Source organism: Chrysemys picta, chromosome 12 (assembly GCF_011386835.1).
Source record: "Chrysemys picta bellii isolate R12L10 chromosome 12, ASM1138683v2, whole genome shotgun sequence".
Taxonomy (NCBI): Eukaryota; Metazoa; Chordata; order Testudines; family Emydidae; genus Chrysemys; species Chrysemys picta.
In genome coordinates, this window is record NC_088802.1 from 22,576,091 (window position 1) to 22,593,221 (window position 17,131).

General features: G+C 43.4%; 1 protein-coding gene and 1 long non-coding RNA gene across 2 annotated transcripts; one reads left to right on the forward strand and one right to left on the reverse strand.

Moving 5' to 3' along the window:
* Nucleotides 1-2,372: 2,372 nt before the first annotated feature.
* Nucleotides 2,373-17,131, reverse strand: LOC122172781 (uncharacterized). Its single transcript, XR_006173347.2, has 4 exons — nucleotides 16,910-17,131; nucleotides 5,499-5,638; nucleotides 4,577-4,699; nucleotides 2,373-4,374 (listed from the first exon to the last, which is right to left on the reverse strand). It is a non-coding gene; the product is annotated as an uncharacterized LOC122172781 (long non-coding RNA).
* On the forward strand, nucleotides 8,121-9,035 carry LOC135974635 (olfactory receptor 14A16-like). Its single transcript, XM_065563056.1, has one exon. The coding sequence runs from the start codon at nucleotides 8,121-8,123 to the stop codon at nucleotides 9,033-9,035; it is 915 nt and encodes a 304-aa protein (XP_065419128.1).

A 17,131-nucleotide genomic window follows, 5' to 3' on the forward strand; every position in this document is an offset into this window, starting at 1 on the left:
GAATACTGCGTACAGATGTGGTCTCCTCATCTCAAAAAAGATAGACTGGCATTAGAAAAGGTTCAGAGAATGGCTACTAGAATGATAAGGGGTTTGGAGCGGGTCCCATATGAGGAGAGATTAAAGAGGCTAGTAATTTTCAGCTTGGAAAAAAGGAGATTAAAGGGGGATATGATAGAGGTATATAAAATCATGAGTGATGTGGAGAAAATAGATAAGGAAAAGTTGTTTACTTATTCCCATAATACAAGAACTAGGGGCCACCAAATGAAATTAATGGGCAGCAGGTTTAAAACAAATAAAAGGAAGTTCTTCTTCAAACAGCGCACAGTCAACTTGTGGAACTCCTTCCCTGAGGAGGTTGTGAAGGCTAGGACTATAACAGCGTTTAAAAGAGAACTGGATAAATTCATGGAGGTTAAGTCCATTAATGGCTATTAGCCAGGATGGGTAATGAATGGTGTCCCTAGCCTCTGTTGACAGAGGGTGGAGACGGATGGCAGGAAAGAGATCATTTGATCATTACCTGTTAGGTTCACTCCCTCTGGGGCACCTGACATTGGCCACTGTTGGTAGACAGGATACTGGGCTAGATGGACCTTTGGTCTGACTCAGTACGGCTGTTCTTATGACAGTTTTTATTCAGACAAAACTCATTGTGGAGGAAATTCTGATCTCAGGAATGAAGCCAAAATAACTCCAATGACTTCATCTTCATCTTTACTCTGGTGTTACTCAGATCCCAGTCTGGCCCAACCAGAGTCTTGCTTGATTAAACACTTATAAGTAACTCAAAATGTGGCTCCTAAATAGGCTTGTTCGGCAATTTATAACAATAGATCAATACATCAGCTGCATCTATTCCAAACCCAATTGTCTTCTCTCACGAACCTTGGAGAAAGGCAAAAATGCTACCAGAGATACGGACCTGGAGCCAATACACGGTGTGAATATTCCTCTCATTCACAACATGCATCTGACCCCAAAGCATCTCAAAGGTGGTAAGAAAAATGAGCCACCACACTGCTTTGGCCTCACTCTAGGAGAAGCAGACCCTGTGCAGATTTTGCAGAGCTGCCACTTTTCCACCAAAGATAGGTAATAATAATACTGGGTGTGTTCTGAGGGCAATATAAATAAATACTCTCATGTAGGAGAAATGGCAGCAGCCCTACACATTCCTCAAATGTCACAGTGATGGATAAAGTTCAGACAGAAGGTTCAAGACAGAAGGGCAACAGATTATGTACGGGAATAAAGAGATAGATCATGCAAGTGCCTCAGCACCAAGAAGCCAGCAGATTTCCGATGGGTTCCCATGTTTCCATTTCAGTGATCAGGAGCTGGTTGTGGGAGGGGTTTGTAGACACCCCCTCCACTCTGTGCACTGCCAATTCTCAGCCCATATTCCCAAGTGTGGGAACTGATGCCTTGGACCACAAAGTGTTTTGTTCTCATTGCCAAACTCAGATCTGGTTCCTTGTTTTGTAACATCACTATACACAGTATACCATCTAAAGTGGGACATAAAGGTGTTGTGTTTGTGTGTGGGAGCCAGTGAGTGTGTGTCTATGATTGTTTTTGTGCTGGGGGAAAGAGTGTGTTCGGTGCATTTAGGCTGGTGTGTTAGAGTGAGTGTTTGCATGTTGGATAATGTATGTGTGCCTGCTTGTGTGAAGTGGGAGTGAGCATCATGGTGTATGTGTGTGCATCAGTCTATGAACGATACTGCGTGGATGTTTGTGTGAGTGTTTGCCTGTGTGTTTAATTGGCAACAATTGAACACAATAAAAGTTACCTTCCTCCTTCTTTATTGCTCCTAATCTAGAACATCAAATTCCCCATGATATGCGGGAGGCAAAATTGAAATAGAGCTGGGCGAATAATAGATTTTTCATTTCACTGGCAATTTTGAAAAATCAGAAAAAAAATAATTGTGGGTCAAACTGAAAATGGTATTTTCCAAATTTCAGGTGAGTCAAAAAGTCAAAACCAATTTTGTTTCAGGTTCCATTTTGACAAAATCTAAACAATTTCTTCCAGTGTTGACCACATTTTGAAGTAAAATTAAGGAAACATTTTAAATGAAAAGTCATTTTGTACTGGAATATCAAAATGTTTCATTCCAAAAACATCAATTCTTTTACATGTCAACCGACAATGCCACTTTTTTAACCTCTGATAAGTGCAAATGTTGTGGTCCATTTTAAGAATGGGCTTAATTCTTCTCACACACTGATATAAATCCTGATTATTTCCATTGAATCTACTCTAGTGTCAGTGGATTTACTGCAAATTTATATCAGTCTAAACTAGGAGCTGAACTTTTCTCTGGCAGCTTGATCAACATGCCCAGGGTTTTTTTACTGTTTATTTAGGAAGTTTTAACAAGTTTACAAATCCTTACCATGCAAATATCAGAAACAAAACAATCATTACAACAGTGAACTTTGGTTTAAAGAGACATCATACGGGAATATAGTCACCAGATCTTTCTATTTAACAGGGTGATACCATAGTACAGAGTGAGGATCATTACAACTCCTATGTCATTTCTGGTGATTTTATTAAATTGAGTGAAATCTCTGTATTCACATATTTAACAGATCAGGTATGTCTATCAAATGTTCATATGCAAAGAATTGGACAGGTGTGCTGGGATTTTTTTTTTTTTTTTTTTTTGCGGGTGAATATACTTTGAGCATAATAATATAATAAGAGGTAAACAATTATTTAAGTACCTATCTGTCCTCTGTCTATTTTGATGAATATGTAATTGTTGTGTTAATTTTCCATAATCAACCTGCCATATTGTTTTGAACCATTCCTCAATGGTTGGACTATTTTTCTTTTCCCATTGAGAGGTTACTAATAGCTGAGCAGATCAGAGGTTAATTTTTCATTTCCTTTTGTGTGACCATTTCCATCAGGAAGCCCCAGGAGGATCACCAGAAGGTTATTAGATAATAAATATCCAACAATTGGGTCATTTTGTTACAGATTGCTTCCAATACTCTCTAATGACTAGACATGTCCAATGCATCAAATCTCCTCTTTCACCACAATTTCTCTAACATTTATCCCCATTTAATCTGTATATATATATTTAACCTGGCTGTGTGAGGTACCATTCAAACAGTATTTTAAATAAATTTCCTTGTATTGTACTACAGACTGAGATTGCTGGTCCTCTTTTCCAGATCAAACCCCATTCCTCTGCATGCCGTTTTTTTTAAACTGTTCCTCATAGGTCAGGTTTGCTAAACCTTTGATCATTTTTGTTGGTCTCCTCTGAACTCTCTCTAATCTGTCCCCATCTTTCTTAAACTGTGGCACCCAGGACCGGACACAGTACTCCAGCTGAGGCCTCACAAGTGCCAAGTAGAGCGGGACAATTACCTCCCGTGTCTTATATACGGCATGCTTTTTAATAAACCCAAATGATATTTTCGCAACTACATCACATTGTTGACTCATATTCAGTTTGTGATCCACTCTAGTTCTGAGATACTTTTCAGCAATGCCACCACTTAGACAGTGATTCCCCATTTTTTAGTTATACATTTGATTTTTCCTTGGTAAGAGAAGAACTTTGCACTTGTCTTTATTGAATTTCCTCTTGTTGATTTTAGAATAATTCTCCAATTTGTTCAAGGTCATTTTGAATTCTCATCCTGTCCTCCAAAGTGTTTGCAACCCCTCCCAGCTTGGTTTCATCTGCAAGTTTTATAAGCATATGCTATCCTTCGTTATCCAAGTTGTTAATAAAAATATTGAATAATGGCTTTAAAAATCCCACCAGAAAAGAGTTGCAGGTTTTGATCGTAAAACTATGGGTGGAGATGTTCACCTAGGGGGCTAGGATATCAAATTCCCCTTAAAACTAATTGGAATTTTGGTGGCCAAATATCTATAGGCAACCTTGAAAATCCCATCAGTGGTCATGTTGACCCTCCATGAACACAAAATAGCCTACATCACCAAGAGAGAAGTGGAGTTGTGTTACTCTGAGATGTTGCCTAATTCAGCTAAAATCTCCTGGAATTAATTTTAATACTTCTGGTCAAAAACAGGGGAGAGGATCAGAATCATTCTACATCATTATTTAAAGAAAATTTTATTTTTTTTAATTCATAGAAATTTAGAATCTTTTTTAAAAACCTACCATTTTGTGAGGTTTTTTGAGAATTTTTTCCCCTATTTTTGGTGGAGATGAAATTAGATTAACAGATTCCAAGGCCAGAAGGGACCATAGTGACTGTCTAGTCTGACCTCCTGTATAACCCAACCCACAGAACATCCCCAAAATAATATCTAGAGCAGATCCTTTAGAAAAACATCCAATCTTGATTTGAAAGTTGTCAGTGATGGAATCTATAAAATAAGAAATTAATAATAAACTAATTGAGATATTCAAAGACGATTAATGGAGCTGGGTACTCCTCTCCTGTCAAAAGCCAATGGGATTTAGACAGACAAATCCAGTAGGTTGCTTTGAATAGTCCAGCCTATCTGGATAATGAGAGCATGCAGTTACTTTGTAGTAGATTAAACTCTATGATGGGAAGAAACTCACCTTCCTCATGCCATAGATCATTCACAAACTGATGATGATGAGACTCCACAATGGGCAGGTTATTCGAGAACTGTCCTCTATAGGGCCTCTTAGACTTTCCTCTGAATCAGGTGGTACTGGCCACTGTCAGGGACAGAATACTTACATAGTTAGACAGTTCCTATGACAAGCAGATGCGGTCAAATAAAATTGCAATGAATGTTGCACCCACATCAACTCAAATGCATTTAATTTATTTTTAATTACTCATTATTAAAGCTGCTCAAAAATGAAAATTATATTTTTTGTGGGAAATGTCATTGTTTTATAACATCCCACGGTATTGCTTTTGGATGGGGGTGGACAAAAAAATGAAACTGGAGACTGAAAAGTGTTTGGTTTTCAATAAACTTCTCTAGTAAAAATGCAAGTTTATGGTAAACATGTTCTAGTTTGGGGAAAAGATTTCTGATATTGAAAACTTTCCCCCCAAAACCTGAAAAAAATATACAAAAATGTTTTCCATCTCCAGGTTTTCATAAAACCAAAACCAAAAATGACTTCCCCACAACATTGCCACTCATTATGAATTATCCTCCAAGTAACTATTATTCCCATTGGACGGATGACAAACTCAGGAAAGGAGCTGTGAAGGGCCTGAACAAAGCCAGAGGAATAGTTGGGATCAGATCTCAGGGCACCTTGAACCTTAGCTTCTTATCAATTAATTAATTAATTAATTAATTAATTATCTGATCGTTGCTACTAATATGAGAGGCCCATTATATTAGGTAAGACACAGTATCCACCCCAAGGAGCCTACAGTAGAAAAGACAAGGGAAGGGTGCGAGGGAAAAGACAGCCCCAGGGAATGACTTTTCCAAGGTAACACAGCAGATCAGCAGCAGGGCTAAGTCCTGCGTGCCCTTAGTGTTTCACTCACAATCTTTCCTCTAGATCCTGCTGCCTTGTTTTAATTGTGATTATTTTAGTTTCTGGAAACTCTTCAGGGAAGTAGATGGCAAGAGAAATTAATTGTTGCCTCTGGGCTGTTGAGGGCTCCAGGGAGTGAGTCCGACAAGCCTGTAGAAAACAGACATGGATAAATCACCTTCCTGCAGTACCAAAGTTTTGGACACACAGCTCATCTGCAGACAGCACAGATCTCACTGTATGTCCTGCAGCTCAGCCTCAGTGTGGTGGGGGAACAGCCTCTCATAATACAGTGATCGGGGCATTAGATAGAGAGACAGATCCATAGAGCGGTGGGCATGGGGCTAGAGAGAGATGGGGTGACCAGATGTCCCGATTTGATAGGTACAGTCCTGATATTTGGGGCTTTTTCTTATATAGGCTCCTATTACCCCCCCTACCCCATCCCAATTTTTCAGACTTGCTGTCTGGTCACCCTAGAGAGAGAGGGGTAACCAGTTGCAGTCTGTAGCTGGAGGAGAAAAGACATCTCAGTCTGGGAGGATTCCACACAGACCGGCACCGTAAGTTTGCTCTTGCAATGAAATATATTTGTGGGTTTTAGAGTGGCACTTTAAGGATGAAATTGTAAGTGACAATAGATTTTTTTTCATAGTTTCACTCTTACCTCAATTTGAGCACAGGAAACTGAGGCAGTCCCAAGCATTTACCTTAGGAAACAGGGGGCAGAATATTCATGCCTCAGTTTCATTCTATTGGGAGTGGGGGAATTGATCAAATTGACACACATATTTTTTAGACTAGATCAAGGAGTTTATATTAAAATTGTCCAAAAATTGTGACAAACACTATTTGCTCGTTGTTGCTTTTCTTTCTGTATACATTAGTTTCTTGTTATTGCTGTCTATCTGTCTGTTTATATTTTTCTCTCTATATTAGTTTTTTTTTATACTTCTCAATCTACCTGTTAGTTTGGGTTAGTTCTGTCTTTCCCTCTCACTCTCTAAATCTGTTCTTTTTTTACTTGTATCTCTCAGATAGTTTGATAGATCTAACAACAAACTAACAATCTATCTAGCATCAGTTTGTGTCTAGTTCTCAGTTTATTGTTTCGTCTGTCTATTAGATTGCTGCAAAGGTAGTTGAGTCAAGTGGGTTAGAGTAGTGAGGACTAGGAGCCAGGATTCCTGTGTTCTATCCCGAGCTCTGTAAAGTTAGTGTGGTCAAGTGGGTAAGAGTAGCAGGGACTGAGAGCCAGGACTGCTGAGTTTTATATGTGGCTCTTGGAGGAAGTTCACTCCAGTATGTAGAGGAGCCAGAATCGGACAGTTCCATTTCTGTCTCTCATAAGGACTGTGGACTGGCACCCCTCAAAGCTTGAAGCTGAGTGGTTTGGGCACTCGGCTGGCCTGTGACAAACTCAGGTTCAATCCCTCCCTCTGTCTGATGAAGAGAAGGGATTTGAATTCCCAATTTACAGGAGGGTGCCTGAGCCTCTAGGCTACGGGCTGTTCTGAAATGAGACTGTCTCAGTCTCTCCTGTTAAAGCTTCTCCACGTTGTATCAATAATTAAATAGTCATTGGAGCAGGGACTTGAACCTGGCTCTTCCAGACACCAGGTGAGTGCCCCAAGTACCACGCTGGAGAATCACTCTCACTTGCGTTCGTTGGCCCAATGACTCTCCATTGTCACTCGCAGCAATCATTCCTGATGGCAATGGAGAGTCACTGGGACAGAGGCTGAGATGCAGTCTAATGTACTCGTTAGAGGAGGGAATGGGGAGTCATGACACCTCATTTGTGTTCCCAGGTCTGGGAGGGAGTTGAGTCCAGTGGATAGAGCCAGAACTCCTGGCCTCTATTTCCAGGTCCAGGAGGGGTGTTGGATTTAGTGGGTTAGAGCAGGGAGCGAAATGGGAGACAGAACTCCTGGTTTCTCTTCCAAACTCTGGGATGGTGTTTAGTTGAGTGGTTAGAGAAGCAGGAGGGGAGTCACGACGTCTGTCTCTCGCAGTGAGCATGGAAATCTGGCTAGAACAGGGGATGGGGCATCAGGACTCCTGAGCTGTATTCATGATTCGAGTTTACTGTGTAATTATGGCTGGGTTTGGTCACCTCCATGCAAGATGCTGCTCCCATTTAGAGCAATATGAATGGGGAGTAATTCCATGGCATGCAGTGAAATTACCCCACATTCACAGCAGTGCCCCTGACAGCAGAATCTGTCCAGCCAAACACCCGATTCCCCTCAGTAAACTGAGGATAGTAACATTTATACAAAGTTATCCAGAGTTCGCCGACCTTTGGGTGACAGAGATATACAAATACCTCAAAAGCAATTGTTCCTAATTCTCCTCTCCATCACCCTGGTGTAAATTAGGAGTAACTGCACTGGAGTCCATTGAGCTGATTCTACTTTCTCTCACTCCAGTGTAAATCAGGAATAACACTATTGGAGTCAGTGGGACTGTTTTCCCCATTCCGATATTACACCAATCTTCACAAGCTAAGGGTCTGACTCAAGGAAATTAAGGTGGTTTTCACAAAAGGAGAGTTATTTTACTGATCTAATCCTGTCCCTTGCTCTTGTTCCTCCCTCTGCAACCATCACACAATGTCCTGAGAAAGAAAATGTCCAACCAAACCACCATGTTCCTTCTCTTGGGATTCTCTGATGTTCGGGAGCTGCAGATTTTGCACTTTGTGGGGTTTCTAGTGATCTACCTTGCAGCCCTGATGGGGAATCTTCTTATCTTCATGGCTATAACCTTCGACCACCACCTTCATACTCCCATGTACTTCTTCCTGATGAATCTGTCCATCCTAGACCTTGGCTCCATCTCTGTCACCGTCCCCAAATCCATGGCCAACTCCCTCATGAACACCAGGTCCATTTCCTATGATGGATGTGTTGCCCAAGTCTTTTTCCTCCTCTCCTTCGTGACAGCGGATTTTTCCCTTCTCACCATCATGGCGTATGACCGATATGTTGCCATCTGCCAACCACTGCACTATGAGAGAATGATGAACAGCAGAGCTTGTGTTCAAATGGCAGCTGGTGCCTGGATCAGTGGGATTCTCTACTCTGTGCTACACACTGGGAACACGTTTGTATTGACCTTCTGTGGAGGCAACATGGTGGATCAGTTCTTCTGTGAAATCCCGCAGTTACTGAAGCTCACCTGCTCTGACTCATATCTGAGTGAAGTTAGGGTTCTTGCCTTTAGTATATGTTTAGTCTTAGGCTGCTTTGTTTTTATGATTGTGTCATATGTTCAGATCTTCAAATCAGTGCTCAGAATCCCCTCTGAGCAGGGCCGGCATAAAGCCTTCTCCACCTGCATTCCTCACCTCACTGTGGTCTCCTTGTTTGTTTGCACTGGGGCCTTTGCCTACCTAAAACCCACCTCCAGCTCCCCATCTGCTCTGGATCTTGTGGTGGCTGTTCTTTATTCCGTATTGCCACCAATCGTGAATCCAGTTATCTACAGCATGAGGAACAAAGAGATGAAAGCTGCCCTGAAGAGATTGACTGGTTATAGGTAATTCACACAGAATTAATTTTCTGTCTTTCTCTAATTAAAATTTGCTTACTTAGTATCTGTTCATTAATGTCAGTTATTTCCATGACCACACAGCTTGCACACAAACAGGTCTGATTCTGATCTCAGTTGCACCAATGCAAATCCAGATTAACTGCTGTCACTGCTGCTGGGGTGATTTACACTAGTAGATAATTTGGTCCAGTTGTGTAGTTAAATGGGTGTAAATTGTGTGCGTGAGTGGAATGAGACTTTCATTCTGTGCCCAAACAATACCTGTTACACTGCTTGGCCACTAGCACCTGTTCCATGGCCACTGAAAACAATGATGGAAGTTGTCTTGCTTGTGTGTATGAATCAGGAGTGGCTTCGTTGGAACAAAAGGAGTCAGAGAGGTGTAAGATTGGGGTAGGTGAGAGAAGACATCAGTGTAGTTCCATTGACTCTGGTGGCCCTAAAGCAATTTTCAGCATCTGTCGATCTGACCTACTGCCTCCAAAGGAGCTGTATATCCATTGCCACCAGCTGGGGAATGAACCCATTGTCTTATAAACCACCATTCATGGCCTAATCACTAGAGGGGGACAAGGAGCCAGACTGTGTTAGCCTGGCTCACGTGTACATTTGGGCGTGTGAGTGATGGAGAGACTGGCTAGAAATTACAGGGAGGTTTCTAACCATCAGAGGGGTGAAGTTCTGGAGCAGCCTCCAAATAGAAGTTGTGGGGGGCAAATGACCGAATTCACTTTAAGAGAGAGCTGGACACATGTCTGAGTGGGATTGTATGATGGGGCTCTTTGTGATGGTGGAGGGCAGGGCTCAGCAACCCTGGGTCTCACTTGTGGCGTATGTCTTATGTTTCTAAAAGCTCATGCTTCAGGGTTTCATCTGGCCACTGGCAGGGGTCTGGAAGGGATTCTCCCCCTCCCCAGTGTATTCTGGGAGGGTGTTTTTTTAAATCTCTGAAGCATCGGGGCGGCCCTAGCTGGAGATGGGACATTGGGTGGGATGTGCCAGGGCTCTGATGTGGCACTGAGGCATTCTCTCTCTCTCTCTCTCTCTCTCTCTCTCTCTCTCTCTCTCTCTCTCTCTCAGGTGTTTTGCTGGCTGGTTCTTGCCCACATGCTCAGGGTCTAACTGATCATCATGTGGAGGTCAGGAAGGAATTTTCCTCCTGGTCAGATTGGCAGGGACCTTGGGGGAGGCGGGGTTCACTTTCCTCTCCAGCATGTGCTGCGGGTCACCTGCCAGGATTTTCTGGGTGTATCTCAATCACTTCCCTGCCATTGTGGGGGCCTCAGGCACTGGTGCACCGCAGTCTCTCCTATTCTCTGCCGGTGGCACAGAACCGTCTAGTTTCCTGAGGGCTGTGACACTTTGGTGTAATTTCAGTTGTTGGGTTTGGTGTGCGGGTGCTGGGTGGTGTTGGAGTACAGGAGATTAGACTGGATGATCTTGTCGTTCCTTCTGGCCTTGAACTCTATGACTCTGTGTCTTTACGGATTTGCAGGGACGGGGGAGAGGAGAAGGGGCCACACAGAAAATAAACACTAGTAGAGTCCATAGCATTGCATTAGTACAACTGTCTGTGAGGCCCTGTCCTCCTGGCTGAGGGAGGTGACTCCAGCTCAGATGGAGCCCTTGACCTGTGTAGCTGTGCAGTGTCGCTGTATAAACACCACCCATGGGCAGTGCATTTTATGAGGCCCCTCTGTTCTGCACCTGAGAATCGGAGGCTGTTTCAGTGGCTGTCAGGCACCCTGGTTCTTCAGCTCAAGTTGTAAAAGCTCGTACTTTGGGCCCAAGATGTCTCTGTTTGAGTCCCCCAGATGCCAGCCTAGATTAGATGGTGACCCTCGCATATGTGCAAGTGGCCTGAGAACTTCAGGGGACCTTATTCCTTTACTAATCAGAGGCTGATGTTCCCTACCAAGCTACTGCAGAACAGTAGTGGGAGTGAGACCTAAGACGGGAGGGACTCCCTAGTGAGAGAAGGGGCAGGTTTATTCCTGGATCATCTCAGACATACCCATTCCTAGTCCCTCTGCACCCTGGAGACCGAAGAGGCATGGCATGGGCAGGGGGTTGTATGTTGCTGTCAGCTCAGGTTGGTAGAGTTGGTCAAAGTAACTTGTCATTGGGAAATGGTTTCCTCAACCTGTTCTTGACAGATGCTGCTATGTTTTTAGCTGAGTTAAACAATCTGCCAATGGCTTTGGAAAATATTGTCCAACTCTGCCCTCAACTAGGTTGGCAACTGACGCATTCCCAGAATACCGGACATTCTGGTACTCCTGGGAAAGCTGTGGCCCTGCCCGTGCCTGCGTGGCCCCACCCACCAGTGTGACCTTGCATGCCTCCCTAGTCTGTTATATTGGACAAAACCAAGTCTGGTTTTCTCTCAGTACCAGATGGGACAAGCCACACCAAAAGGGGATTATCTGGCTTAAAACCAAACGAATGGCCATCTACCCTAACCCACCAGGCTCACCCCTCCGAACAGCTTCTTCACAGCTTCCTAGATACCTCCTCTACCAGAAATATATTCCAACAAACTGGATCTCCCGCATTCTGTCCCAGAGGCAATGGTGGCGGGAATATTGTCCAACAGTGAACGTTGTGGCTTCCTTCTGGAGTAGGGCCTAATGGAATTAAAGGAGTCCTTGGGAACTTGCATTTAACACCTCAGGACTCTTAGAAAATCGCAGCTCTGGTATTAGACCAACCTCCTGTCTTTTCCCTAGACATGACATCTCCAGGTTACATGACAGACACATTGCCTTAGACAAGTGCACTTGCTTTATAGGTGAAAAGAAGAATTTAGTTCTCCAGGGCTCTCAATTAAGAACCAAACTAACAAGATACTGAAAACAGTCTTTAGAATTTTAAAGGTCCCTAGGGGATTTGGACACAATTATAAAAACAAAGCAGCTTAAGGCAAAGCACACACTAAAGGCAATAGCCCCAGTTTCACTGAGATATGAGTCATAGCAAGCAAGTTTGAGGAGCTGGGGGATTTCACAGAAGAACAGATCCATTTCATTGTCTCCACAGAAGATTATTGCAAACGTGTTTCCAGTGTGCAGTGCAGAATTGAGAACCCCACTGATCCAGATACTGGCTGCCATTTGGACACAAGATCTCCTGTTCTTGATCTCCTTGAAGTCCCCCTGTTCTCCATGTCAGGATAGATAGGTTTTGGCTGCTTGGTTCAACTCTCACCCTGAATTTAAAAGGTTTCAGAGTAGCAGCCGTGTTAGTCTGTATCCGCAAAAAGAAGAACAGGAGGACTTGTGGCACCTTAGAGACTAACAAATTTATTAGAGCATAAGCTTTCGTGGACTACAGCCCACTTCTTCGGATGCATATAGAATGGAACATATATTGAGGAGATATATATACACACATACAGAGAGCATAAACAGGTGGGAGTTGTCTTACCACCTCTGAGAGGCCAATTAATTAAGAGAAAAAAACCTTTTGAAGTGATAATCAAGCTAGCCCAGTACAGACAGACAGTTAGATAACAAGTGTGAGAATACTTACAAGGGGAGATAGATTCAATGTTTGTAATGGCTCAGCCATTCCCAGTCCTTATTCAAACCGGAGTTTGTGTCTAGTTTGCATATCAATTCTAGCTCAGCAGTTTCTCGTTGGAGTCTGTTTTTGAAGTTTTTCTGTTGTAATATAGCTACCCGCAGGTCTGTCACTGAATGACCAGACAGGTTAAAGTGTTCTCCCACTGGTTCCACACAAACTTCCTCATGGATAGACTTTACAAAAACTAGACAAGCCATTTACAAGACAAACTTTGCCTCTCTACAAAGGAAAAAGGACACTAAACTATCTAAACTGCTACATGCCACAAGCAGCCACAACAGCAGTTCCCTTAACTCACCCAGCAATATTGTTAATCTTTCCAGCTATACTCTTAGCCCAGCAGAAGAGTCTGTCCTATCTCGGGGCCTCTCCTTTTGTCCCTCCAGACCCATGAATATGATACAGTTCTGTGGTGACCTAGAATCCTACTTTCGACGTCTCCGACTCAAAGAATATTTCCAACATACCTCTGAACAGCATACTAACCCACAGAATCCTCCCTACCAGCACTACAAAAAAAAGGATTCTGCGTGGACTCCTCCGGAGGGTCGAAACAACAGACTGGATTTCTACATAGAGTGCTTCCGTCGACGTGCAAAGGCTGAAATTGTGGAAAAGCAACATCACTTGCCACATAACCTCAGCCATGCAGAACACAACGCCATCTACAGCCTCAGAAACAACCCTGACATCATAATCAAAAAGGCTGACAAAGGAGGTGCTGTCGTCATCATGAATAAATTGGAATATGACCAGGAGGCTGCTAGACAGCTCTCTAGCACCACATTCTACAGGCCATTATCCTCTGATCCCACTGAGGATTACCTAAAGAAACTACACCATCTGCTAAAAAAACTCCCTGACAAAGCACAGGAACAAATCTGTACAGACACATGCCTAGAACCCCAAACAGGGGTATTCTATTTGCTACCCAAGATCCATAAACCTGGATATCCTGGACGCCCCATCATCTCAGGCATTGGCACCCTAACATCAGGCTTGTCTGGTTATGTAGACTCTCTCCTCAGACCCTACGCTACCAGCACTCCCAGCTATCTTCGAGACACCACTGACTTCCTGAGGAAACTACAATCCATCGGTGATCTTCCAGAAAACACCATCCTGGCCACTATGGACGTAGAAGCCCTCTACACCAATATTCCACACAAAGATGGACTACAAGCTATCAGGAACAGTATCCCTGATAATGTCACAGCTAACCTGGTGGCTGAACTTTGTGATTTTGTCCTCACCCACAACTATTTCACATTTGGGGACAATATATACCTTCAAGTCAGTGGCACTGCTATGGGTACCCGCATGGCCCCACAATATGCCAACATTTTTATGGCTGACTTAGAACAACGCTTCCTTAGCTCTCGTCCCCTAATGCCCCTACTCTACTTGCGCTACATTGATGACATCTTCATCATCTGGACCCATGGAAAAGAAGCCCTTGAGGAATTTCACCATGATTTCAATAATTTCCATCCCACCATCAACCTCAGCCTAGATCAATCCACACAAGCGGTCCATTTCCTGGACACTACTGTGCTAATAAGCGATGGTCACATAAATACCACCCTATACCGGAAACCTACTGACCGCCACACTTACCTACATGCCTCCAGCTTCCATCCAGGACACACCACACGATCCATTGTCTACAGCCAAGCTCTAAGATATAACCGCATTTGCTCCAATCCCTCGGATAGAGACAAGCACCTACAAGATCTCTATCAAGCATTCTTAAAACTACAATACCCACCTGCTGAAGTGAAAAAACAGATTGACAGAGCCAGACGAGTACCCAGAAGTCACCTCCTACAAGACAGGCCCAACAAAGAAAATAACAGAACACCACTAGCTGTCACCTTCAGCCCCCAACTAAAACCTCTCCAGCGCATCATCAGAGATCTACAACCTATCCTGAAAGATGATCCTTTACTCTCACAGATCTTGGGAGACAGACCTGTCCTCGCTTACAGACAACCCCCCAACCTAAAGCAAATACTCACCAGCAACCACACATCACTGAACAAAACCACTAACCCAGGAACCTATCCTTGTAACAAACCCCGATGTCAACTCTGTCCACATATCTATTCCAGTGACATCATCATAGGACCTAATCACATCAGCCATACCATCAGGGGCTCGTTCACCTGCACATCTACCAATGTGATATATGCCATCATGTGCCAGCAATGCCCCTCTGCCATGTACATTGGCCAAACCGGACAGTCTCTACGCAAAAGAATTAATGGACACAAATCTGACATCAGGAATCAAAATACTCAAAAACCAGTGGGAGAACACTTTAACCTGTCTGGTCATTCAGTGACAGACCTGCGGGTAGCTATATTACAACAGAAAAACTTCAAAAACAGACTCCAACGAGAAACTGCTGAGCTAGAATTGATATGCAAACTAGACACAATCAACTCCGGTTTGAATAAGGACTGGGAATGGCTGAGCCATTACAAACATTGAATCTATCTCCCCTTGTAAGTATTCTCACACTTGTTATCTAACTGTCTGTCTGTACTGGGCTAGCTTGATTATCACTTCAAAAGTTTTTTTTCTCTTAATTAATTGGCCTCTCAGAGGTGGTAAGACAACTCCCACCTGTTTATGCTCTCTGTATGTGTGTATATATATCTCCTCAATATATGTTCCATTCTATATACATCCGAAGAAGTGGGCTGTAGTCCACGAAAGCTTATGCTCTAATAAATTTGTTAGTCTCTAAGGTGCCACAAGTCCTCCTGTTCTTCTTTTTCCTGAATTTAAAGGCACTAGTCTACAAAACAAATTTTGTGGACTATCAGCTTTCCTGCTTACTCAGTTTCACTATCTGACAGCTACCCCTCTGAAACAGAAATAAGAAGGGATGCAATAGAGTGTATGGGTTTGAAATTATTGTATTATTGGACAATATTTGCATTCCCCAGTCTTTCTTAAAGCTCAGTTTTCAATTAAGTGTGGTCAGAAATTTTCTGCTTAAATTGTTTTCAAAGGAAAATTGTATTTTCAATTAATCAAATTTTCACAGAACGTCTCAGGTATCCTCAAATATATTTCACTGATACTTCAAATATATACATAGGAGAACTGAAAACCCATGTTTTTTTGGGTGTATTTTGGCAGGAAAAAAATCAGTTTTCTCCTATTTTTAGCTGAAAATGTTTGTTTCTCACTTGCCAAAACATGAACAATCAGAAATTTTTGGGAATTCTATGAAAGCCCAAATTTTTTTTGATAAAAATAATCTGATAGACTCTAGATGTTTTGTTGACTTGATAGCAAAGGTCTTAAAGAGTTCCAAACATAATTCAAATTTATGTTCTTAAATTAGCCCTGTATATTAATACTCTAACATATTTAATTGAAATGGCAAACTTACTGTGCTGGTCTTTGTGGAATTTTTCCAGGCTTGCGATGCATTTGAGCCTCCAGTGTTAGCAATCATTGGTCCTATCTATCTATCTATCTATCTATCTATCTATCTATCTATCTATCTATCTATGCACCCACTGCCAGGATTGTTTGGTTCTCTCTCATGCCCCCATCACCGTATTATCCAGCTGCCATTGTTGTGTCCCTTCTCTGGATGTCCTGAGTTGCTGTGTCTCTCTGCAGTTCCTAGCAGACAGGGATCTACTCCATAGATGGGCGCTCCCTGCTCCCCTCCTTGGGCAGGCTTGGCTGAGAGGTGATGGACTAAATGGGATGAGGGACTGAAATCCCACCCCCAGCTCTAGAGAGGGCCAGGCAGAGGAAGGAGGAGAGTGGGGTGGGAAGGAAGTGTGGCTCGGGATGGCCAAAGGAGAGAAGCAGGAGAGAATGTCTGGTGTTTGGAGGTGGGACAGAAGGAAGCAGGGGTGGGGGTTTATTCCCTGGGGCTGGGGTCATGTCAGAGGACTGGAGCTGAGCAGAGGAGGGGACTGGTGGGCAGAGTTGTTCAGCAGGGAAACCTGAGGAAGCTGAGTCAGGAACTCTGGGTGGAGAATTGGCTCTGGCCATGGGAGGGGGAATCTCAGAGAACAGGGCCCAGGAGCGTTTGTGAGGTGGAGCGTTGTGAGAGGGGAGGGAGGGGATTAAGGGTTGGGGGGGTTGTTTGGGGATCTGGACTGTGTGAAGCAGAGGGAAGGAGACACCTGGGGACTAGAGTAAGAGCGTTCAGGGGGTGGAGGATGTGGCAGAGGCTGGAGTCAAAGCGCCTGAATCTCCTCTCCCTGAAACCAGACATACTCCAGTGTAACACCATGGACTTACCCTGAGATGAGTGATGGGAGAATCAGCCCCTTGAGTCCAGTGGGGTTACTCCTGATTTACACCAGGATGGGGGAGAGAGAAATCAGTTGATTGCAGTGAAGTATTTCTAACTTTTCTTACAGTTGGTGCATTTAGGTGCTGATTTATTGTGCACAGCTAAAACCGGGGCTCACATCCTCACACGAGGGACTCCAAAGCTCAGCAGAGTGCAGTCCACCCACT

Bases quoted from the DNA above. Each gene is read 5' to 3' on its own strand.
- LOC135974635 (XM_065563056.1), top strand. From the start codon at position 8,121: ATGTCCAACCAAACCACCATGTTCCTTCTCTTGGGATTCTCTGATGTT.